The sequence below is a fragment of the Coturnix japonica genome, chromosome 2 (assembly GCF_054131305.1).
Source record: "Coturnix japonica strain WE chromosome 2, WE-NBRP24, whole genome shotgun sequence".
In the NCBI taxonomy this organism is placed as follows: Eukaryota; Metazoa; Chordata; class Aves; order Galliformes; family Phasianidae; genus Coturnix; species Coturnix japonica.
In genome coordinates, this window is record NC_140664.1 from 18,538,489 (window position 1) to 18,562,105 (window position 23,617).

Below are 23,617 nucleotides of genomic sequence, written 5' to 3' on the forward strand. Positions count from 1 at the left end.
TCAGTGCATCATGTTTCCACCTCCTTAACAAGGTTCTGGTCCTGGCTGCCAAAACCTCCCACTTCCATTCTCTTGTTGCTTACTTTCCCTGAGAAAGTTCCATGAAATTTCTTCAATGTGGAACAAAAACCCTCAGTTGCTTTCCAGGTAGAACATCGCTCCTTTTTTTCCATCGTTAAACACATCGTGTTTGGCAGTTAATGGCTCTGGGTTTTTCAGTATCATGCTTTCATTTTATCTGTCAACACCGAGTCTCTGCTGTGGGATAGGAGACCATCTGTTAGCAATTCTTTTAAGGGTAGAGTAAGCACAAATGTCACTCTTTGGGAGTCACATGCTATTTATTTACAAAGATAAAAAAAATCGAGATCATGAATTCACATTGGCTTCTCCTGTTACTTTGTGCAACAGTAGCTTTCTGCTTCAGTTTCCACTCCCTCCCACCAAGGTATTGCATATATGGTTACATAAAGGGACTGTGCGAGATGTAGGACAGATTAGAAACCCGATAAAGTTGCTGCTAGGTGAATTTGATGACGGGTCTGCTTGGGTGCACCGGGCAGGGTTATGTTACTGCTGGTGAGTGCCTTACACAAAGGGAAGGAGCACTTCAGAAAAGAAGAGAATAAACTGCGCTCGACATAGCTGAGATGTGAGGATCAGGATAAAAGCAAATTGCAGCGAGGTGGGTGAGGAGGAGGGCTATTCTAAAGCGCCCAGGCCCTTGTTAGGTACCAAAATAAATGGTCTTATTTTCTGGGAGATCTCAGCTTGCTTATTACAGACACTTCTTGAGAAGCTGCCTATTACACAGGTGTCCAAACAGAAGAGGAGCTTCTTTTGAGAAGCCTGAGGTAAACTGTGGTTGAAAAATGTGACCTTGAGCATTTTGGAAAATATGTTCCTAAACAGAGTTGTTAAACAAAGAAACTTCAGGCTCCTAAGCTGGTCTCATAAAAGAAGACAAAATCGCTGTACAAAATGTGTGTCATTCAGATCTTGAGATATGGTCTCCTTTGGAAGGAACACCATGAGATTAAGCCACCCCAGCTGGAACAGGCTGAGATGTTCCAACAGCTCCCCTGCAGTGAGCTCAGCACCAGTGTTTATAAACGCTGCAAGTGTTCTGTGTGTAGTGAAACTGCTGAATGCAGCAAAGGGTGGAGAAACATCCTCCTAAGGATGGTCATCCTAACGTACTGTGTTAGCAAAGTCTCTGTTGTCCTTGGTCTTGAATTACTGGGCAAAGGCAAACATACTTCTGCAATGATAGTCATTCTGCAGAGACTGAAGAAATCAAATCTATATACATATATCCAATGCACAAAAGAGTCGTCTCAAGCCTGCCAAGACTAAGAGTTAGTCATTTTAAAGACCTGAGATGGCTCTACCCAGGATTAATGAAAAAATCAGTATTTTATTTCTCACAAAGCCTGCGGTGAACTGCCATTCCTCAGCTCTCCATAAAAGGATAATTGTGAACCAAAAAGTACAGGCATGTCATCATGATTTTTATTGTAGAGAGTTCTTAAACAATGAGGAAAAAAAATGAAATGAAATAGGGAGACTCTTTGGGAGCCTTGGAAGAGGGCTTAGCCAAATTTGTGTGAGGTCTTCTTTCATTTGATTCCTGTTATCTTTTTTATCTCCATATTTCTCATTCAGCATGGGAAATATTACTGTTAAGCTGTGCTGGGTGGGTGAAGCCTTTGCTGGGCAGCCCTGAAGGATGACTAATCAGCACATACTGCGTTATTTTTCACACAGCTCGTAGGGTGATGGGTTTCTTCTCACTTCCCAAAGCACTTTGGATAAATCCCAGGCACACAACAAGTCTGGAGGCTGGTGTCCCTTCACACGCACAGGGAAGCATAGGGTTCAAGCTCTCTATTTATCCCTTGAAAGGTCATTGTAGGATTTGGGAAGATGGACTTCTTTATGTGCAGTTCCAGTAGTCACTTCTCTGGAAGTCCTCACTACTTGTCTATGCCTATGTGAAAACAGAGGTTATGCCTGAGTAGAAAACCTTCCTAGACAGCTCTCATTGAGCTTCTCTTTGAAGTGGTAGAGACTGAAAAGTCTGGAGCACAAGCCTTATGGGGAATGACTGAGGCAACTGGGGTTGTTCAGTCTGGAGAAGAGGTGGCTCAGGGAGATCATACTGCTCTTTATAACTGCCTGAAAAGAGGTTGTGGCAATGTGGAGGTCAGCCTCTTCTCCCAGATAACAGCGATAGGACAGGAGGTGGTGGCCTCGAGTTGTGCCAGGGGAGATTCGGGTTGGGTACTAGGAGACATTTCTTCTCAGAGAGGCAGTGCATTGGAAAAGGCTGCCCAGGTAGGTGATGTAGTCACTATCAAGAAAAGTGTAGATGAGGCACTGAGGAACATAGTCAGTGTGCTGGTGTTGGACTGGATGACTTTAGATATCTTTTCCTACTTTAATGATTCTGTGATTCTGTGACCTCACCATCTGTGTGGGTTGGCTGCTCCCTGGGCAGCAGCAAGCAGCTGACTGCCAGCAGCTGGAAAGCAGACCTGGTTGATGTTCCTGTGCAACCCAAACCTGATGGGTTGGGGTGGTGAGACAAAGCCCATTATACAAGCAATGGAAGGGATAGTTCTCTTCAGCAGATAAGTTTATACAAGCAAGTCTTTAAAATGGAAAGCATTACTGACCATGAACACAAGTGGAGTTACTGCACTACACTGTGCGTATCTGCATAATGTGATCTTTCCTCTCAGCTCCTAATACCAGAAATACGCCTAGTCATATAATCCTGTACCATGAACTCAGCCTTGCAGGAAGCAGTTTGAAAGCAGACATCTAGATGTTATCTAACATCTGCCACTGACGCTGAAGACCCTGGTAGTAGTGCATATATTGACAGGGGCAGTGCCTTTCTGCTCCCTGTCCTATTCCACTCCCCTCTCCAGCTCTGATTGCTAAAATGCATGAAGGAATTATGATAAAAAGAAACAGGAGACGTCGTGGAGCAGCTGTAACATTTCTCTGCAAGGGTAAATCTGCAGGGATAAGAGCCTGGGCTTTTGATGTTCAATATCCATAAGCGTCTCCAAGTTTGCAACTCACAAACGTGCAGCTGCTCCTGCTTGGGCTGCCCACCCCACTTTAAGAAGATCTGTAAAGGTTTTGCTGTCACTTCTTGTCCTTGGTTTCACCTGGGGGCTGTAGCAGGAAACCCAGGAGTAAGTGCTGTCTCATCGGCACTTTCTTCAGGGGAAGATCCCCTCGAGGGGGATGGAGGACAGTGAAGATCTACCCCATGCTGGATGTTTCAGACATGGTGTACTTGTTATACTGCACTGCAAATCTGTTTGCTGCTCTTGTGAATATTCATAAGAGGATGTCAGGTTTTTTTTAATGAATCTTGCTTGTGAATTTTATCTGTTTTTTGTGGGTTTTTCTGCTGTTTGCCAATATCATCAGATAAACTGAGAGTGGCAATGCTGAGAATTTTAATCTGCAGGAATATTTTCTGAAGTCCTTGTGTGATTTGTAGTGAGTTGTATCTTCTTTCAAAAACACGTGCTGAGATACTGCTCCAAAAAAAAGAGAAAAGGAATAAAAGCAGCAGAATAAGGGTTCGTTGCCTTTCTGCCCAGTCAGGGCTCTGTCTGGGAAGGCTGAATCAGTGCCGAGGTCCATCTGTGCAGTGTGCTGCGCTGCTCGGAAAGGTGGTCCTGGAGAAACCCGTCACTACTTTTGTTAGTCCTCTTGTAATCGCCATAGCATTCTGATGGTTGACAAGCTTTGCCTTTGGTCTCGTGAAAAATTCCACACCTAGGCCTGATTAGACCTAGCTCTAAATACTTGATGTATGGAGCATTCCCTGTGACATTTCCTGCAATAACCAGCAAACAGATTCTTCTTTTAGCAACCACCCAGCAGAGATGTTTGCCTTTCTGATTGTCTGCGGGCTGAAATGAGATTGACCTTTCCATCTGTAAATGCATCATCAATACCTTACTTTGCCAAATAATATTGTCCTCAGAAAGAAGGCATCACAATATTTTTCTGCCATGTTGTCCCTCACCGAAGCCATTCATATCCATCAAGTCAAGTCCAGCACTGTCGCATCAGTGGAAGAAACTGCAAGTAAACATTATCATTAACAAACAAATCTATTTCTTTTGTATACCTCCAGTAGTTATTTTTCAGGATTGTCAGTGCTTTCCTTTGCCACTGATTGGCATTCACTACTTATTTGCTTTTATTATTTGCACCTCACAATTTATTAGAACTTTGAGAGATCTACAGGAGGTGATAAAATGTGGGGAAAATGCCTGAGCAGATTCAGCTTCGTTTTGTTCTTTGCATTTATTGCTGCCATTGCTGACTGGAAGTCTCTCAGCTCACTGTGCTCTGCACATAATCCAGTCTATCCTGAAGAGGCAGGCAGCAGTTTACGAAGTGATTATAAGGATCTTTGAGTGTCCTCAAGGATTTTCTGTACTTGGCTGCGAAGGCATTTTGATCTGCTGCTGATGGAATGGGCACAATAAATCCCTTCGTTGTGGTTCCTAGAACAGCACCTATTAATAATGAACAAGTCAGAGGGCGAGGACCATGATACAAATTCATTGCAAGTGGGCTCAAGAAAAATTCTATGGCTTTTGACTTCATTGCTTGGTATCACAGTGGCTGCGAGTTTCTGCCCCTTGCTGAACCACATAAGGTTGGTTCTCCCTTCGTGCCTGGAGAACACAGAATTTTTCCTGATGGCAATGTTTTGCAGCTAGCAAAAAAATGCAGTGCATCCTGTTATCCTGTCTTTTTTTGATTCCTTGGTAAAAATAGATTAAACCTGCAGCTATCTGCAGCTATAAATGCATCATTTTTTGGTCTGAAACACATTGTTGGTTATCTCATGAAGGCCAGAGACCGAATACTATTTTCATAAGACTCCAGACTGGAAGTGCACAGGCTGAGCTTTGCATTCCCAAATGTTTGAGGTATTAAAAAGCAGCAAGGGATTATGCTGCTAATGCCAGCCTGCTCCCACTGCAGCTGGCTTGTGCGTGGTTCAGAGATCTTCCCTCCCTCCTTCAGTGTCTGCAGAGCAGGGGCTGTGGGGCAGCTGCAGGCTGCAGGCATGGGTAGATACTAAGTGCTGTGGGATTTTGCTGCATTGCTTTTATTAAAATGGTGCCATTTTAAACTAAGCCTTGCTGCTTCACTTGCCAAAGTGCTTTTCCATCCTGCTGGAAGACCTCACTCCTGCCATTTTGCTTAGCACAATTGTGTCTAATGTGATCTGTGCACTCTGCTTGCACCCATGTTGTTTACTGGGAATCCCAACCAACACCCACCGAAGGCAATGCAACACTCAGCTGTTGAACTGGGTCTATAGAACAGGGACATTTCTGACATTTTCAGGGTAGTAAGAGCTTGGATGACTGAAGAACTATATGGTAGGTTTTCATCAGGAGGAAGTGTAGTTGTCAAAAATTATCTTTGAGGTGGCATCTTCCACTTTCCAAGTGTCTAGGAAATCCTTCGGGAAGAAAAGACATAATTTGGATTGAGCTAGTTGTGCAGACCCTTGAAGCGGGCAGGAGATGCAGGAGCTCCCAGTGGACAGGACTCGTCAGTGTGTCAGCCTCCTGTCCATGAGCAGGGCGCATCCTCTCCATTGGCTCTAGGAACTCAGACATGCAGCTGGTGGAGCCTGTGGAGGCAGATCTAAGATGGATCCTGCCATCTCATCTCTGAGAAATAAAGCTTTCAGGTTGCTGTGGTTCAAGAATGTAGGAGATGAAGGAGACAGTCCTCCAACTGCCTTGAGGAGTTCAAATTCTCCCTGTGAGAATTCAGCTTCTTTCCACAGGAAACAATAAACATCAGTTAGGGGGAGCCCCTGTTTCTCTTTCCTAGTGTCATATAGGAGAGGCAGGAGCTGAGCTTCAAATTGTAGTGCGTTTCTCAGTAGCTGCTGCTGTCACTTAATGATTCTGTTTTATTCTGTGCTTTTTAAAAGTATTACCTTGATCCGGAAAGGACATTTTACTGAACATTCATTTGCCACTCCAGGCATCGTTCATAAATCCATCTCGGCATCTCAGAGACTCTGCTCTGACAACAGCGTGGGAGTCTTGTATAAATTATTTTGCAGTTCTACTTAACTTGTCCACACATCAGATTTCAGCTGTGACTGTCGTTCCCCTGATGAATTCTCAGGCAGGTTTCTGTCGACAAAGCGTCCCTCCCCACATTTCAGGTGTAACACTAAACTTCCAGGACAAATGATGGTGCTGTACTTTGGAGCCAACGCACCCAGGCTCTGAACCTTAAAACAGCTCCAATAGTTAGTAAATCTGCTGCACAGTGTGTAGCAACTTGCCTTAAATAAAATATAATTAAAGCGATTTAACTGAGATGGTGGAGGTAAAGGAATTTTTCTTAACTGGTAATTTCAGTGAAATGAATTTTCAGTGTTGTTGTCTGGATACTTTCTCCTTTTTTTCTCCCTTTCTTAAAAAGGTTTTGTTTTCAAAGAGTCGTGACCACCCAGACTACTGCTACTTACTAAGAACTCCAATTTCTGGCAACAAGGAGATTTTTAAACAAGCATACCAACAAAAATAAACCCAACAAAAAAAATCCACCATCAACAACCCCCACATATTTTGGGGATGGGGAATCCACCGTTCATAAAATCTGCCCAGATTTTATCTGCATTCAAAATAAAATGGGATTTGATCCATGACAAACAAGAGAGGCAAAGTATGGGTTGCTCTAGTTGACTCATGAAGATGTATCCAGAAGTTCTTTGGAGCTCCCAGTTTCTGTGACCACGGTAGATGCATTCTGATACCATTAATTAAGTTAAATAAAAGCAGCTTTTTGGGGTGAGGTCCCTGAGCTGGTTGGGTTGGCTGGGGGTTGTGCTGTGGCACACAGCTACCAGTTAGCCTGCACCTCATATCATCCATTGCTTACATGGGGATTGAAAAGGGAAAGTAGGATGGCAATAAATTCAGTGCAACGACAGTTCTCCACACTGTGAAAGGGTAAAATAAATAACATGTAGGAGAGGCTTGTTAGTTTTTGCAGAGTGTGCTTGTAGCAGGAGACACTGTCAAAACTTTCAGTTGATTCCCAAGTTGTCAGAAAACTCCAGTACGCTGTTCTTTTGCAGCTTTCAAGCTAATTGTTATTAATAATTATGAATGTTAATAACTATTATAACTAAAATGAATGTGGTTTTTTTTTTCCTCTGTAGGTAACATTTTGACACCAACATGGGAAAGCAGAACAGCAAGCTACGCCCTGAAGTCATGCAAGATTTGCTAGAAAGTACAGACTTTACAGAACACGAGATCCAGGAGTGGTACAAGGGCTTCTTGAGAGACTGCCCGAGTGGACACTTATCCATGGAGGAGTTTAAAAAAATCTATGGGAACTTTTTCCCTTATGGGGACGCTTCTAAGTTTGCGGAACATGTGTTCCGCACTTTTGATGCCAATGGAGATGGAACAATAGATTTCAGAGAATTCATCATAGCCTTGAGCGTGACGTCGAGAGGTAAACTGGAGCAGAAGCTGAAGTGGGCATTCAGCATGTATGATCTCGATGGGAATGGCTACATCAGTAAGTCAGAGATGCTGGAAATCGTACAGGTATGTGCTGCTCAAAGGCACCCCTTCACCTCACTCATTCCAAACATGTCATGGAGCAATGCCAGAATGAAAGCTGGGTGAAAATTGTGGCGGCACTGGGGATTGATGTTCTGATTCTCTGTATAATACTCGAATGTAAAATGCTATTTCTTTTGGCTAAGGTTTGTCACAATTCATCCTCCAGCATTTGATATTCAGTCTATGATTTTCTGAGTGATACACTGCACAGGAAGCTCTCCTCCAGGAGCTGTGCTGTGTTGGAGTGGAGCAGTTAGCCTGCTGATTAGTGTGCTTCTGCCCTCTGGGAAATCACTGCCAACTAATTACAGTTAATTACAGTTGGACCAAGCAGGCATCTTAGATTAGCCAGATAGCCTACTTTTAAGGAAGGGAGGCTCCCTCAATAAGAAATCTGCTTTGAAATCATGTTGTTATGAAAAAACAGCCCATGTATTTTAAAACACATCTGTCTAATTCCAGCATGGTCTGTATACTTAATACCGTACCAGCTATCTTTGTATTAACTTGCCAGTACAGACAAACCTTCATTGGATAGATGAAGTTTCCATACACTACTTCTTTGGATGCATTTTCTTGTGCTGTTAATAGGAGTCCCACCTCATTCTGTGTCTTTCTCTAACATGTTTTTACCCTCGAGGTACGTCACTCTACTCAAAGCTTTAAAACATTTTTGGTGCAGTCGCATATTTACACAGCTTGAGTCTGTGTAATGCAGCATCGTTCAAGAAAGAATAATAAAAAAAAGCCTGTTATCAGATCCTTCATTTCATTGGTAATTTTGCAGTGCTTGCTATGTACTGTATTATGCAGATTTGTATTTGTACTGGAAATGAAGGGAAAAGAATACACATACAAATTACAGCCTGTGATGTCAAGCTGTGTGTATGGAATCAGTGTAATGTGTGATGCCCTTGTCTTTCTGTCAGGGGTCTTCTGTGTCCTCCAAACAGTAACAAACACACTCCTTCAGTAAGAGCAGATACTTGGCTCGGTTGCAAATGTTGAGTTGTTGTGTTGTTTTCCACCAATTTTGTTTTGTGCTCCAAATTCTGGACTAAGAAGCAGGGCTGCCCCGAGCAAACAGACACCACACAGTCTCAGTGCAGTGGCATATTTGCATTAGAAGAAACTCCATTCCTTCAAATCTTCCACCCCCATGGGCCAGGATACAGGCTGTCAGTACGTTTTTTCTAGCTATACTTCTTGTCATGAAAAATAACAAGAGAATCCCTAAGGAACAAAGAAAACACAAAGCAAAGACGAAGGGATCCCAGCTCTAGCAAATGACTTCTCCCTGGGAGGAGACATCAAAGGCTGCCTCCTGTTTACAGGAGGCACAAGTGCTCAGTAGCAACATACATCCCCAAATCAGGAGGTTTACAGATACAGAGAACAAGGCCACAGGTGTGTTCATATCAAATTTAGAGTCTCGATGGTTGGGATCTCTGCAGTGCTCCAAGCAGGGACCAGCAGAAATAGCAGCTTTTCCCAGTGACCATAGACCTGCTCACCAGCATGCTTAGAGGCTGAAATGCTTGGCCACCTTTGTCAATATCTTGGTACCAAATTATAGCACTATCTTGTACAACCATGCTGCCACTACAAAGTGAACCTGCAGTATAGGAGGCAGTGGGAGCCCCTAGATCCATCCTGTTGGGTAGGATTACCAAGAGAGTGGTGAGGTGCTGGCACAGGCTGCCCAGGAAGGCTGTGGATGCCCCATCCATGGAGGTGTTCAAGGCCAGGTGGGATGGGGCCCTGGGCAGCCTGGTTTGGTATTAAATGTGGAGGTTGATGGCCCTGCATACAGTAGGGGGTTGGATATTCATGGTCCTTGAAGCCCCTTCCAACCCAGGCCATTCTATGATTCTATGATTTGTCACATGGTTTCTGAAAGTACATTCAGCTGTGATCTGAAACCAGGCAAGAAGTGCCCATTTGATGTACAGTGATCAGCCTTATAAAAAAGCAGTTAGAAACTATCACTTTCATTTACGGAAGATGATTATTTTTTTAATATGGAAAGACAGGATTCTGTGTTGAATGTCTTTGTGGATGCCCTCAGCTGCTGACTGTGAAAAACTGAACTCTGTAATATCTCTGATACGTGTCTCAGAGGAACCTATCACACGTCCCTTATCTAGCATACATTTGCATATTGATATAGCAGTTTACTGTGTTCTCATTTAGATTCTTGTTTGAGATGATGTATCAAAATGAACACCAAAAAAAAAAAAAAAAAAAAAAGCAACCAATTTAAAAGTAGTTTCCCTCAAAAATGCTGCCCCTTCTTACAGCCCCAGGGTACCCTGGGATTACTGCATTTGAAATAATGTGGAAGAGAAGCACGGCAAGCTGCTCACCATTTTCAGACTGTTTCCTTTGTGCTTGGAAAGCCATTTCTCCACAGCCATTTTCTCTTTAATACCAATGGTTACGTACATTTTCCTTCTTAGTACCAACACCAGCACAATGAATAGTTCAGAAAAACATTTTGATGCAACTCTAATAGTACTGCCAGTCACAGCACATCTGCAAAGTGCTGCAGAAAGAGGCTTCAGGTTCTCCTGCTCTAGAAATGGTTTTCACGTTTCTCATGTGTTTGCCCATAATCTAAATAGCTCAGAACATTCAAAAATAACTGCAAACCAGATAGAAGCTTTGTTTTTGTTCCCCTGGATGGAAGTGGATGTGTTTGGCAAAAATCTCTTACACTAAAACTTCAGATAAAATATGGAAGCCCTGTGTTAGGGGTGTATTGCTTTTCACAGTGTGGAATCATGGGATTCACGTTAAGAGTCCTAAGCCAAGATGTGAGAATAACGCTTTCAGCTTAATACTAATGGAGCACACCTATTTCACCTGCTGGGCCCAAAGGAAACAAAAGCTGATATGGGAAGAAGTAGAAGCTGATACAGCTTTCAGTGCAGATGGTATAAAAAATCACAGAATCATAGAATGGCCTGAGTTGAAAAGGACCATCATGATAATCTAGTTTCAACCTCCGTGCTATGTGAAGGGTTGCCAATCCCAATGGGATTAAAAGGAGAGCAATTTTTTTTCAGGTTGTTTATTCACTTTATGAGACCACTAGCTGTCAAAATTAATTCTGATTGAGGAAAAAGGATTGCCTCTAAATTTGTGCTGTCATCATTGCCATCACTGTAAGGAGCACTCTGACACTTTGCCAGCAAAGAAGCATAGACCTCACAAAGGTTTCTGGACAGTGCTTAGCAGTGCCACTTAACGCTACACAGAGCAGCAGCTGGGTAAAGATGTGAACCTTACACTAAAGCACCCACTGCAGTTATTATAGACACAGGTGGAACGTGACAGGGAAGAGCTCAGGGAAGAACCAGACAGAGTGGATGAAACTGGAGCCTGTGCTCACTCTTAGAACCCTTTCCGAGTGGCATAGTGGCATTCAGGGGTGCAAGGGAGCTGAAGAAGCCTTCCTGGCAGAAGTCCACCTGGGAACTGATAAATGATCAGCTCCAAACCTTGTACTGTTTAGTGTTACCATTGGCTTTCTACTGCTGTGCTGTGAGGATGAGGAATTGTTCTCCATGTGGACTGGAGCTCCCGCAGCCCTTCAGTGCCAGCTTATGCAGCCCGGGGCTGGCACAGCCAAGTTCTGCAGGGTTATTGCATGAAACCAGCTTCCTTTGAGACTTGCCTTTCAAACCAGTAATAAAGAGCTCTGTGTAGCTGCAGTGAATTAATTTGGGGCAAATCTCTAGATTCTGAATCAGTTTTAGCTGGCTTTTACTTTGGGAAAACTTCCCACTGAACTTCTGAGTAAGGACAGAAGAATTTGTCCAGAGGAACCATTTTCAGCATGAAAGGAACGCTTACTATGTTATTCCCATCTGGCTTTCCTAGAATATCTCATCTGTTATTCCCTTCACACGCCTCTGTGAAAAGGACCCTGTGGGATGAAGTCATCTTGAAGAGCTTTTTTTTGTCCTAAAAATCTGCATATTCTTACTATGGTTACTTTGACCAGAGTAAACATGCCTGCTCTGCTGCTCCAGGGCATTCCATCCACACTTTCAATGCAGACTCTTTGCTTTGCTGTCCTCTCACCCTGAGCAAGGGAATGACCTCTCCACCCCTCCCTCCCTCAGACAAAAGCTAGACAGCCTAAGATGCTTACACGTGGCAGCTTTATGAGCCTCTTCTCTGCTCTAATCCCTGAGAGGCTCACATGCTGATTGGGATGAGGCAGGTGCAGATTCTTACTCCTTTTTTTGTTCACTAACTCTATTCCCTCCTTCCTGCATCTCCCCCATCCTGATGTCTGCTTGTTCCCATGTTCATCCCTTCTACTTATTCTCCTGGTCATTTGATAGTCAAGGCTGAGTGGAGAGCATCCCTGTCTGTTCTGCATCTCACACTATTGCACCCTGAATCCCCTGGGACACCCTGGGCATTCCCACAGCCTACCTTATGATGATTAAAAGAATCCACCTTCCCATGCAGTCAGCAGCTGACCACACTGAAAAGTTCTTCCACTCCAGTCTGTAACCAGCATTACAGTCTCAGGAGATGGCAGATGAGGAAACCTGCAGCCTCGGCATTGGTGACATAATTGAAAGAGCAGATGTTTGTCTGCACTGAGCATAAGTGATGAATATTTAATTAAACAGATAAATGTTTTTCTTAGGGTGGTTATGCTTCAAGTTATTTAAAGGCTAGGTGATTTGAAAGGTGAGCTGGCTCTGCCCTCAGAGGGAAAGCCAGTGAGATGGCTGAGGCAATGGGTGCTCATCGGTCTGCATGTAGAACATGCTGCTCAGCCTTGTCCTGCAGCTGGTGAACCTATGCAGAGATGCTCCTAGGGCTGTCCCCTGAGGATCCTGGGCTGGAATGTTGGTGTGTGCCAGGCAGAGTGGATTTCATGGATAGAAAGGGAGGCAGAGGAACTTCAATGAGCCTCCTGGGTCCTGCAACAACAACTCAGCTTGCAGAGCAAGAGAATGAGGTGAAGAGACGATCACTGCTTCTTGCTTTAAAATTAACATCAGCTCTCTTTTAGGGGCAGCTAGGATCATGTGTGACTAACGGAACTGTCCATGCAAAGAACCACAATGGGTGGGACTAAGACATTCTGTGTGGGACAAATTATGAATGGTGTTTTCTAGCTCTGTAGGCACACAAGATGACCACCTCATTGCTGGTCAAGCCTTCCTTATCTGTGAGACTCAGCAAAGGCAGGGATGAGTCACTGCCCTCCCACAGGCAGGATGCTGACTGAGGGTGGGGAAGGCAGATGGGTACACAAGGTGGGGTGAGGGATAGGAGAGGTGAAAATGGAGCCTGGGTAGCTGAAGATGGTCTCACAGGTTGCAGCACTGAGATAGGCTGCAGGACTGAGATAGGCTGTAGCACTGGGGCAGGCCACAGCATGGAGGTATGCTGGAGCATGGAACAAGATCGTGGTGGTCTTTCTGCTCCCCAGGTCCCAGGAGCTGCCAGTGCCTAAGTGCTCTCCAAGTGATAAATTCATCCAAAGACTGTTCTTATAAGGGAAAATGTAATCTCGGTCCAAACTGAGATTGTGTTCAACTATGACTAAGTCAGGGAAGACATTATTTCCTAAATGAGTATCCCACCATAGAGAGCAGCTGCATATACTTGTGTCTTCAGCAACCACAGAACAAGTCCCAGCTAATGTTTCCAGAGTGTTTTCTACCTGTTTCAGACATCAGGAGGTAACCATACCCCTACGCTGACCTAGTGTGCTTCTTACCAGCTCTTTGCTCGTGTCATATCACACAGGCAATCTATAAGATGGTTTCTTCTGTAATGAAGATGCCGGAAGATGAGTCAACACCAGAGAAAAGGACAGAGAAGATCTTCCGCCAGATGGACACCAACCGTGATGGTAAGCTCCCTTCAGATGCCAGGAGACCCCTCAACCTCCCTGCTCCTCCTCCGGCCTCATGGGCAAAGCCATGGTGCCTAGGATCCCTCCTCATCCCTTTGCAGGCAAGCTGCCCTGCTGTCTCTGGGACTTAGATGTGTGTGATGCTCAGAAACATTGCTCAGAAACCCATATTCAGGTCTTTAATTTTTCACACAAGTTATTTTTTTTTTCTTGTCAGGTCATTAATTTCACACTAGGAGATGGTAGTCTCAGGATAAACACTTATGTTTTTCCACTGTGGAACTGAGCATTGATTTGCCTGGATTTTAGGTTTTTAAAAACCCTTGCCCTTGTTGTCTGCTCTCACCTGGTAGGGTGGTTGTTGAATGCAAAACAAGTGAAACCTCCCTGCACTTCTGCCATGTACCCCATCTTCTCAGTACTTCGTATTAAAGTAATTTGTATTTCCTAAAAAAAAAAAAAACCTCAAGGAATTATTGAACTATGGAAAAAGATCAATGTGGCTGTAGCCTCTTTTCAAAAGGTTTCTCCATGGTCTGGGAGCAAGCACAAGCCCCGTGTGAGACTCTCATGTGACTCAGTCTCACCTCTGTCATAACCAGGGCTTGAATGTTTGGCCTTAGCTCGACCCTACCTCAGAGTTGGAGGATTTTGGCACTCTCTCGCCTTTCTTCAAGGCACAAGGAATCACATGTTACTGGGGGAGATGTGACCCCATGTCTCCTCACCCGATTAGAGTACTTCTGACTTCTCAGCACAGGCCCCCACAGAAAGTGCTCATCCATGGGTGCAGCCACCGTCCTCTCTCCATCCTTCCTCCAAACCAGCGTTCTGAGAAAGTGACCCATCTGCCGTGCACCCCCAGGGATTTCCTTTGCTCCCTGCCACTTTCCTTCCACCACTCTTCCCTGCAGGCTTGGCAGGTGTGCAGCGACCACCCATGCATGCTAAGTCAACGTGTCTCTTTTCTAGGAAAACTCTCCCTAGAAGAGTTCATCCGAGGCGCCAAGAGTGACCCATCAATAGTGAGACTCCTGCAGTGTGATCCCAGCAGCGCCGGGCAATTCTGAACCCAGTCTTTGGATGAATTATGTATCCGCTTTTTTTTTTTGTTTGTTTTTTCCTTGCCAAACAACATTCATGGTAGTGTTGCCTCTGTATGGCCAATTATGCCTTCTTTTGTGGCATCTTATAGCTTCTTTTGTTGTGGATTAATTATAAGAATGCTGAATTGCTCTTACCGATTTGTCCAGAGCACAAGCAGTACTGTTTTAAACAGATATTGTGGTGTTATCATTGTTTTAAAGATTATTATTATTTTTTTTTCTTAATGTGTCTGTTTTGGAAAGTACACTTGAGAAGGACAAAACCAACAACAAACCCTTGGCAACAAGACATAATGACAGGTTTTGGGTTGCTGCTTTAGTAGCTGAGTATTCACCCAGAGGACCTGAAAGTGTAGCAGAGATTGAAGCAAAAGGGTTATGATGAGGTAGGACTCTCCTGGGATCTCCTCTCCTGCCCATGAGGCGCCATTGAAGCTCAAAGACAGGATGACGAATGTGCACGACTGGTGAGGGCTGCACTGCCTGCACCCCTGCACCTACGCTTCATTGTTTCAATGCTGTGAACATTTTCAAGGTTGTAAAGGAGGAGGAGGAGGAGGAAAAAAAAGAATAATAATGCAATCAACAGTTTTCACTTGGTTTACAGTGGCTGATTTCACACGGCTTTATCTGAAAATCCAGCAATTTGCAGTCCTGATCCCAAAATCCACAACTGACGATACCTCTTGCCATTTGGGGTCAGCAAAGGCAGACATGGATATTAAAAACTGGGTATTGATGATGAATTCAAGGGAGATACACGTTGAATGTGAAATTTTCAGGTTAGTAATAAAGTAGTTTCTGCTAAGGAGAGCGGGCATTCAGCCGAGGAACTGATGTACACCTGCGAGCGGCTAGAACCGAAGTAAACCAGCTATTCTGAATGTTCTCGTGTTGTACGACATTCTGGGGGTGTTTTTGTCTCTCTCCACGTAGCTAATGCAGTTCCCAGGCCTGCTCCTGTAAGCAGTAACAGGGGAAGGCTGTCATCAAAACTTGTTTTAAGCATGAAATTGTAGCATTTATATTTCCTTCATGTTAGTGAAGTTCAAAAGTCTGTACTAAAACAAGGAAATTGTACGTTTTATGGTATATTTATATATATAAAAATTAAAACAGAAAAAACAACAACCAACAATCAACCCATCAGCTCTGAAAGAAATGTTGAATGTTTCTCTTTTCGCCTAGATGCAGGAGTTCTGAAATGTGTTGCTGCAAACCTTTATCCTTCGGTCAGAGTTGCTGCTTTCCAAGCTAGGATTGCAGACACGGGATTTCTTGGTAACTGTACAAGTGCTGCTGCAACAGAAAAGCTTTAGTGACTGGAGGCATTATGCTGACTAAATTGGCATTAATCTGTCATTAGCTGAAGGCCGTTCTGTGATCCTGCTGGCGAGGTGTCCATGTGGGCAATCCACAGCCATGGGGAGCCGTGAGCTCGGCAGTGTGACCTTTGCCTGACAGGCGAGGTTGGCGTTTCGTCAAGTGACCTTGTAGATGCTAATCCCCGGTAGCCTTAATTTAAAATAAACTAAGTAAAATAAGTCTGCTTTGCAGATGATGATTCACTAAGGAAGCACTAAACAGAAGTTGTGAAAAAGTAGCAGAGTGTGAATAATCTTCTGTTGAACACTAGGTAGCATGTACAATTAAGAGAAAAGAAATTCCTAGACTTGACTTCTCACGATCATTTCCTTTGCCAGGTTTAATATGCAAAGCATATTAAAATAAAATGAAAATAAATTAAAGATGACATTGTTAATCCGTTGTACCACAACGACCATGAGTGGGTAACTCAGTAAATATCTCCAGGCTCACACCTTTGTCTCAAATGACTGCAGAAAGCCAGAAACCTTATTCCTGTGACACTAATTAAAATCCTGAGCAGAGGTGTGTGGGGGAAAGTGAGGAGGTAGAAGAGGCCCAAGCACACATGTGCACAGACATGAACAGGTTGCAATACTTAGTGCTGTCAGGTGTTACAAGCATTATAGCCACATTTTGGCAATGATTCTTACAGGTGATGAAAATGTTCCTTAGCTCTTGCTCCCTAACCCTTGTCAGGTATCCTGTGAACAAATCTCACCCTGCAAAGGAGTGCCTGAGCCTGCCATTCCTAAGCAGAAGCCTGTGTCCATCACATCCCCACTGCAGGCACCAGCAGAGATGCTACAGAGCACCTCCAGGCTCATTGCAGGCCTCCAGCTCCAGAGCAGCCCAGGCCCACAAAAGCAGGCACTTACTGGGGATGAATTTGAAAATCTGACTGAAACTTCTAAAACTTTGCCTTTTACTTAAGTGTCTGCATCATCCCTTTCCAGTTTGATGAGATATTTCTGGCCCAGAGCCTCATCTCAGTCTGGTTTTCCTGGTAGTTTTGAGATTTCACATGTTGTTGCTGTGCAGCGTGTGTGAGAGCACAGCTTGTGGTGTGACCGCAGACCAGTGGAGATGTAATGCTTTCCACAGCTCACAAGGTCTGGAAGAGTGGGAGGCAGCTTACAGCTGCAGAGGACTTAGCTGGAGATAAAAGTATTGCATAAACATTTACAGATTGAACTATGGTTATTCTTTTACCTGACTACTGGTGATGATTGGTATTGTTTTAAACTATTTACTGTCCCTTTCTTGCCTTGTATCTGCATGCACTTTCAAAGTGAGCAGCAGCTGAATTTGTTAGGGGAGCATCTGCAGGCCTCAGAGCAGCGAGACTGCGGTGCTGCACACTGTGTTGGGGCTTTCTGCTTTGCTGCCATTGACATTTGCAGGCATTGCTGCTTTCATAACCCTTTTAAAAACAAATTGACACTGTAAAAATAACACCGCAAGACGCTTTCAAGAGATCAGTTAAAAATACTTATGGACAGGAAGGCTACCAGACTGCATGTCACCTCCCAGTTTTGTAGATACATTGTCAAGTAGTACTTGTGTGTGGAGAAGGCAACCTTCACTGGTGCATCATCCAAATAAATGAATGAGTACTTCCAGCCTCTAGACTTTATCCACAGAAAACACCAGTCCCATTTTTCCAGCATTCCCAGCTTACCAGGTTCTGAGTCAGAAGTTGCCAAGTGAAATCCATGGCTTGTGTTACTTGCAACCCTTGTAAAACCAGCATATGTTTGTTGTTGTGAGCACTTAAAGCTTGAGAGGGGCCAACAAAGATCCGTTCTGACATTATTTGGAGTGCAAAGCAGTGAATGTTCCTGGGATAATGGTGCTGTGCTGTTCCTCTTAGGATCTATTAGGATTTTTATGTTATTGCCGAGGCATTTTGTCCTGTGTTGTTCTCTGCTAGAAAGCATGATGTCCCCATTTTCAGGACAGCTGTAACTTAAAACATTAAGCCAGAAGCACAGGGCTTCTGTGTCTGGAAGAGGTCTGTGTGCAGAAGCAGTGCCCGGGGGCACACAATGTGCTCACCCATCCCCAGCCCCCATGAGCTGAGATGCGCCCTCCTCACTGATGGAAAATGTGCAGTGCTGGGACTTAGCCTGGTTTTCTTGCACTGCAGACTAAGTTAAGACGTATTACCTTGCATCTGCTGTGGGCTGAAAGCACATGCTTGGGCAGAAACCTGGGCTGAGCTGACTCATGGAAACTCGGTGAGCAGCGGTAACCTGATGGCGAGCCCTAATCCGCAGACTGAGCTGAGCTGAGCGCGTGGCTGTTGGCCACAGACTGCCCGGCACATGTGAGCAGGGCGGCACGGTGACAAGTGGCAGGTCCCTGGGGACATGTGCTTGTGGGTAGGGAACCCCTACGTGTAGCAGTGTAGCACAGCTGAGATAAAGGGGGCATCTTCCTAACATTTCCCTTTGAAACTTGGTGTAGGGGTGCAAAGTGAGCTGACAGAGGGCTGGGTGAGACCTGTCCCCAGTGTGGCTGTACCAGCCCCTCCTTGTGTCTCTCTCTCACAGTGTTCCTTAGGTTTCATGCAACCAGGTGGTCTTTGGGCTCAGGAATTCGTTGTCCAGGAACTGGTGCAAGGCCAGTGGAGAAGAATGTTCTACCTGCCATTGCACAGTTATTCAGACGTGTGCCATACCGGGTGCAATCTCATGTAGGAGTCTGGAAGCGGGGGAAGGCAGTTTCCTTGGTATCGCAGGCAGAACTTGCACTCAGAAACACGGAGAAACTTGGCAAGCTCCAGGCAGCTGATAAGGGCTCCGAGTTTTCCACTGACTGTGCAGCAGGCAGATAGGGTACAGAGCAGCAGCATGCCAGCTCCACAGCTCTGAGACAAGGCTAACACAGCATCTTCTAACTGAGCAACACTGTCGTGTGCATGGAGTCAGAGGTGCTAGCAAAATATTCTTTGAGCACCTTTAGCACGAACGTGCAGCTGCAGAAGCAGAGTAGCTCTGCTATTCCTTGCATGGCAGCAGCCAAGCTGTTCACTGTGCCTCAGTTAGGAAACGCCATATGCTCCTCCTGGGAGCTGTTGGTTCCGCTTCTAAGTATAACTGCAGGCAAACCTTTTGGGCAGGAGCTTTCCTCTTGGCCATGGCGGACAAGGGGGAAACTCCATTTAACTCTCAGAGCTGGGGTAACAGTCTGCAGGCAAGTGAAGGTGAGAACAGCTGTTTCAGGTGCACTGAGGAACAAAAGGGGCTGTAGATAGTTGTGGAAGGCACTGATGTTAGGAATCAGGGCCATCAGTGGAGTGGTTGTTAGATCCTTCTAGCACTGAGATCAGCAAAACAATGTCAGATGTGAAGGGACCTCCTTGTCCAATTTGTTCCAAATTGTTCATACCAAGACAGGTATTGTTTCAGGGATGTGGATTTTCACAGGATGAGAAACACTATCCATACTTTAACCAGAACCAGCCAAGCAGGCCAGATGTGAGTGGCTTCTGGGAATACATAGGTTAAATTTCCTCATGGCTCCCACATGCTGCCATTTAATATGTAGTTGGGATCAAGATGTCACCTGTAAAATATTGGCTAGTGCACAAGAAGCAAAGAAAAAAAGTAGAACTTGGGTTGCAGTGAGCAATATGCAAAGACAAGAGCAACGACAAACAGTAAGTTGCATCACTGCCTTTAGAACTGCGTCTGAAGCCCAGGGCAGAGCTCCCCATTAGCTACAAGCAGCGCAGAAGAGCTCCTCTGCCCTTTCCAGCCTGCGGGACCTCTCAGGCCCCAGGACACCACAAGCTGAGGCTGGGGACTTGGGATCTAGGCATAAGGATGCCATCCAGCCACCCTTTCCATTGTGTTCACTTGCTGCATGGCTGACACACAGCTGAGATCTTCCCCTCTTGCCCTGACCTGGTAGCAGAGATGCTCCCACCCACCCCCCTAGGGCAGGCACTCAGGCTCTCTGAGCCTTGCCCCATCTCTCAGCTGCCATCCCCACCCTCTGTCTACAAATGAATAACAAACACATGCCCATGGCAGCTGCAGGAGCCAGGCTGAACTCAGATAGAACGGCTTCTGTTTGGTTCCCAGCCCTTGTCCCTCCTGCATGCACCTTGCTAACCACACTACTTATTTACTTTTATTAAGCAGTGGTGGTATTAAACATTTCAAGAACATGCCGCACCTCTGGAACAATGCGGTTCTCATTACCACTGATGTGTTTGCTGAGGCACTGCAGGCTGAACCTGACCAGTGATTGCTTTCTGCTAGCATGGTTTATTCCACAGAGGGCTGGTTTCTCCCAGCAGGAACAGTGTCTTCCCATGCGTTACCGTGCAGCAAGTGCTGCCCTGATGCTGCCTGGAGTGTCCAGATGCTGAGGTCCAAGAGATAATTCTGGCAAAATAGAATAAGGTCAGGCAGAAACTCTTCCTGCCGCCTGTCCAAAGCACATATTGAGGGTGTGACCTCCGCTCCTCTCCTTGCCAGGACTGGGTCTGAGCAGTACTCAGGGCTGGCCTCACGTTCCCCCACTGAACGGGATGATGGCGATTAGTAAACCCACCTGAGAAAATCCTCTTAAATTCTTATCTTCGATTGTGCTGTTAATTGGCTGCACTCAGAGGGAAGATTAATGGATCCCACATGGCTGTCTGGGGGAGAACACAGAGTTCCTTGCCATCAGCACCACCTTTTCATTCCCTATCATGAACTTCTTCCTGTTTCCAGGACAACCAAACAGTTTTCATTAGGATCTGAAAGCAAAGTCTAACAAAAAAATAACCCCCCCCCCCAGACCAAACCAAACCAAACCAAACCAAACCCCATAACTTTGGCATGACGAGGGTCTGAGGGAGCTCACTGTTGCCATTGTGCAGCATGTGAGCCATTAGAGTGGCCTACATTTCTTTGGCATTTTCTGGTTGATTTCCTTATTCGTGTTTCAGTTGTTTTCTTGCTTTATTATTTACTTTGGGACCTCCCCAATTCAGCCCTGCTATCACTCAGCCCCTACACTGGTAGAAGTCTTGGTGTCAGAGCATTACGAGCAATGTGGGCTCACAGTGCCCACTAAAAATGAAGGGCTTAATGAAGATAGGGGTTATTATTGTTGGCAAGTTTCTTGCACGAAGACTGAATTGCGTTTCAATATGCTTATTTCTACCACTTGCTCACTCCAGTTCCATCCGTGCACTCTGGTGGTTTCTATTTGTGTATTCAGTGCTATTTTGCACTTGAACCCGAGGTGACCGCTGCGAGTACATTCTGACAGAAGCACTTGATCTTTTGATTTTTAAATATTGCTCAGTGGGTGACATCATGGATGGAAAACTAAATAGATATAAATTCAGCTGTGTACATTTGGACAAATAAGTCTGATGCTGCAGAGGCTATTGAGTGGCCAATAGCTGAAGGAGCCCAAATGTCCCATTCCCGTTGATTTCATGGCCATTCCATGGGGAGAGCTCTCTGACCAGTGCCCCCAAACCGCTCCTTTAAATAAGCTGCCACGGGCAGACTCACTGCAGCAGCACAGAGTTCAGCACGTCCTGTGTCTTGGCAAAATCAAATACCTCTCTAGAAGAATTCTTGTAAGCAAACTTACATATCCTAAGAAAGACTTTTGCAACTCAGAAAGGAGAGGGATAACTATGAGTTCAATAAATTTGGCTCACATTGTTTTCTTACGACTGTCTCAAACTGTTTGTGCCCCATGTGTGGTTGCCCATAGCTATCATGATGTTCGCACTTTTCTCTCCCCTTCTGTTGTGTTTTCCTGCGGTGATGCTCTGAGGCTCCAACCAGTGCTCACTGGGCAGCAGGGCTGAAGGGACACCTGGCAGTGGTGCCTGCAGGAAGGCTGTGGGCAGCGCTCAGGGTTTGTCTCTGTGCCATTGCATGCTATAGGAAGGTGTACTTGCAGTGACGTGTGAACCCCACCCCCACAAGGAGAGCAGATGACCAAGTCATAGGAGACGGTGTGGCAGAAGGCCGTGTCTGTGTTTGTGGCCCAGCATGTACCTCGTCCCCACTGCTCGCTGCCAGCTAGGACTTGTCTGAATCCTTAGTGTCACAGCAAAAGTCTTCTTATGCTGAAATGTATTTGTATCATGCAACTTCCTCAGAAAAAACACCCCAAAGATGATCTCTCTCTGACTGCCCTCTCCTCTCGAGAAGCTCTTCTCTTCTGTACATATGATATGCAGAATGTATGGAAGTCTTTCCAGTGTTGGTTTGCATTTTTAAGACTGTACTAATTGACGTGTGATACTATTGTGTTTTTGTAGTGGCATCTTTGATGTAAGATGTAAAAACTATTGAAAATAATTTTTTTTGTTCTCGTTTGGCTTTTAGAGCTAGCACCAAGGACTGCATGCTCACTAGGATCAGCCTTTCCAAGGGCCGTAGCTGCACATGGCGCCGTTGCTTGACGTGTAGTATCGCATTCTCATTTTCACAGGGTCAGTTCTGAGAGGAAACTTCCCAAGAAGTCTGTGCTTCTGGCTTTCTCTCTCTCTCAGACTCAGGCTTTTGGATCATGGGCAGAGGTGAGGCCCACACGGCGGTCCCCAGCCCTTGTCCCTCCCAGCAGCACCCAGCCCTACTGTCGTCACCTCTGGTTGGGTTGATGCTGCTGGCTGCATTGGGACAACAGTTGGGACTAAAGTTGCAACTTAGTTAAACGTTAGCCTGAGCTGCAAGTGTGAGGTCAGAATCTCCTTGAGGAGCTTAGCATAGAGTTTGGGGTCAGTTCCTGTGGGATAGGTCCATCTGAGGGCCCTGATCCACATTTCTGGGCAGGCTCAGGGGGCCTCGTGCCCATCCTGTGGGCAAGGCTGGCTCTGAGAGAGATGCTTCTCCCGATATTGTCCTGGGCCAAAAGGCAAGACATGCTGCAGCTTACCGATCCCTTTTCCTCTCTTTTTTAACTTTACGAAGGAGAAAGCAGCTCAGACTGCACCCGACAAAGTGACTGACTTCAAAAGCATGTTTTTCCTCATTATATAGGCACTCACAAAACAGCATTGTGTGGTTAAAAGGCGCGTTCGTGATAGTTTCTTTTCCAGTGCCAAAATATATAAGCAGTATTGTTTGAAGGGAAATAATAAGAATTTTTTTACTGTATTGTTATTACTGTTGAACAAATATTGTTTTTAAATGTTAGATTTTGAAGAATTTTGTATTGTAAACTGTTTTGTGACATGGTGCTTTTTCATACTGGAATTATTGATTGCACCTAAATATGAATTATTTTGTTTTCTTATATAAATATGTAACCTCGAACAATCTCAATGACAACCAATGTACGGTGGATACTGAAGGTTCACGCAAATTCTCCTACTGAATTCCCCTAAATGTTCTTTCCTACTAATAAATATTCTGCTGCAGCCAGCTACGTGGATGTGCTGTTCTTCTCCTCCAGCCTGGAACTCCACGGCCCCCTCCTGCCCACGGGCAGGCTGTGCCCAGCTAAGTCAATTTCCACAGCTTATTGAAGGCTTAAGCCATGCATGGGCGCGGGCAGCACGTTGCAGTGGGAGGGCTGCTGGCTCCAGGGGCGGCTGTTTCCTCGTGCAGCCACAGGCATCT

At 45.2% G+C, this 23,617-nt stretch overlaps 1 protein-coding gene across 2 annotated transcripts in view; it reads left to right on the top strand.

Annotated features, from left to right (window-relative positions):
- Window positions 1-23,419, top strand: part of NCALD (neurocalcin delta) — a 49,187-nt gene extending 25,768 nt beyond the window's left edge. For both annotated transcript variants that reach the window (XM_085537169.1, XM_015856111.3), the window contains 3 exons: window positions 7,247-7,643; window positions 13,446-13,551; window positions 14,527-23,419. In XM_085537169.1, coding sequence (XP_085393295.1) covers window positions 7,266-7,643; window positions 13,446-13,551; window positions 14,527-14,624 — 582 coding nt within the window. In that variant the 5' untranslated portion in view covers window positions 7,247-7,265 and the 3' untranslated portion in view covers window positions 14,625-23,419. The remainder of the gene's footprint in view (window positions 1-7,246; window positions 7,644-13,445; window positions 13,552-14,526) is intronic.
- Window positions 23,420-23,617: the final 198 nt, after the last annotated feature.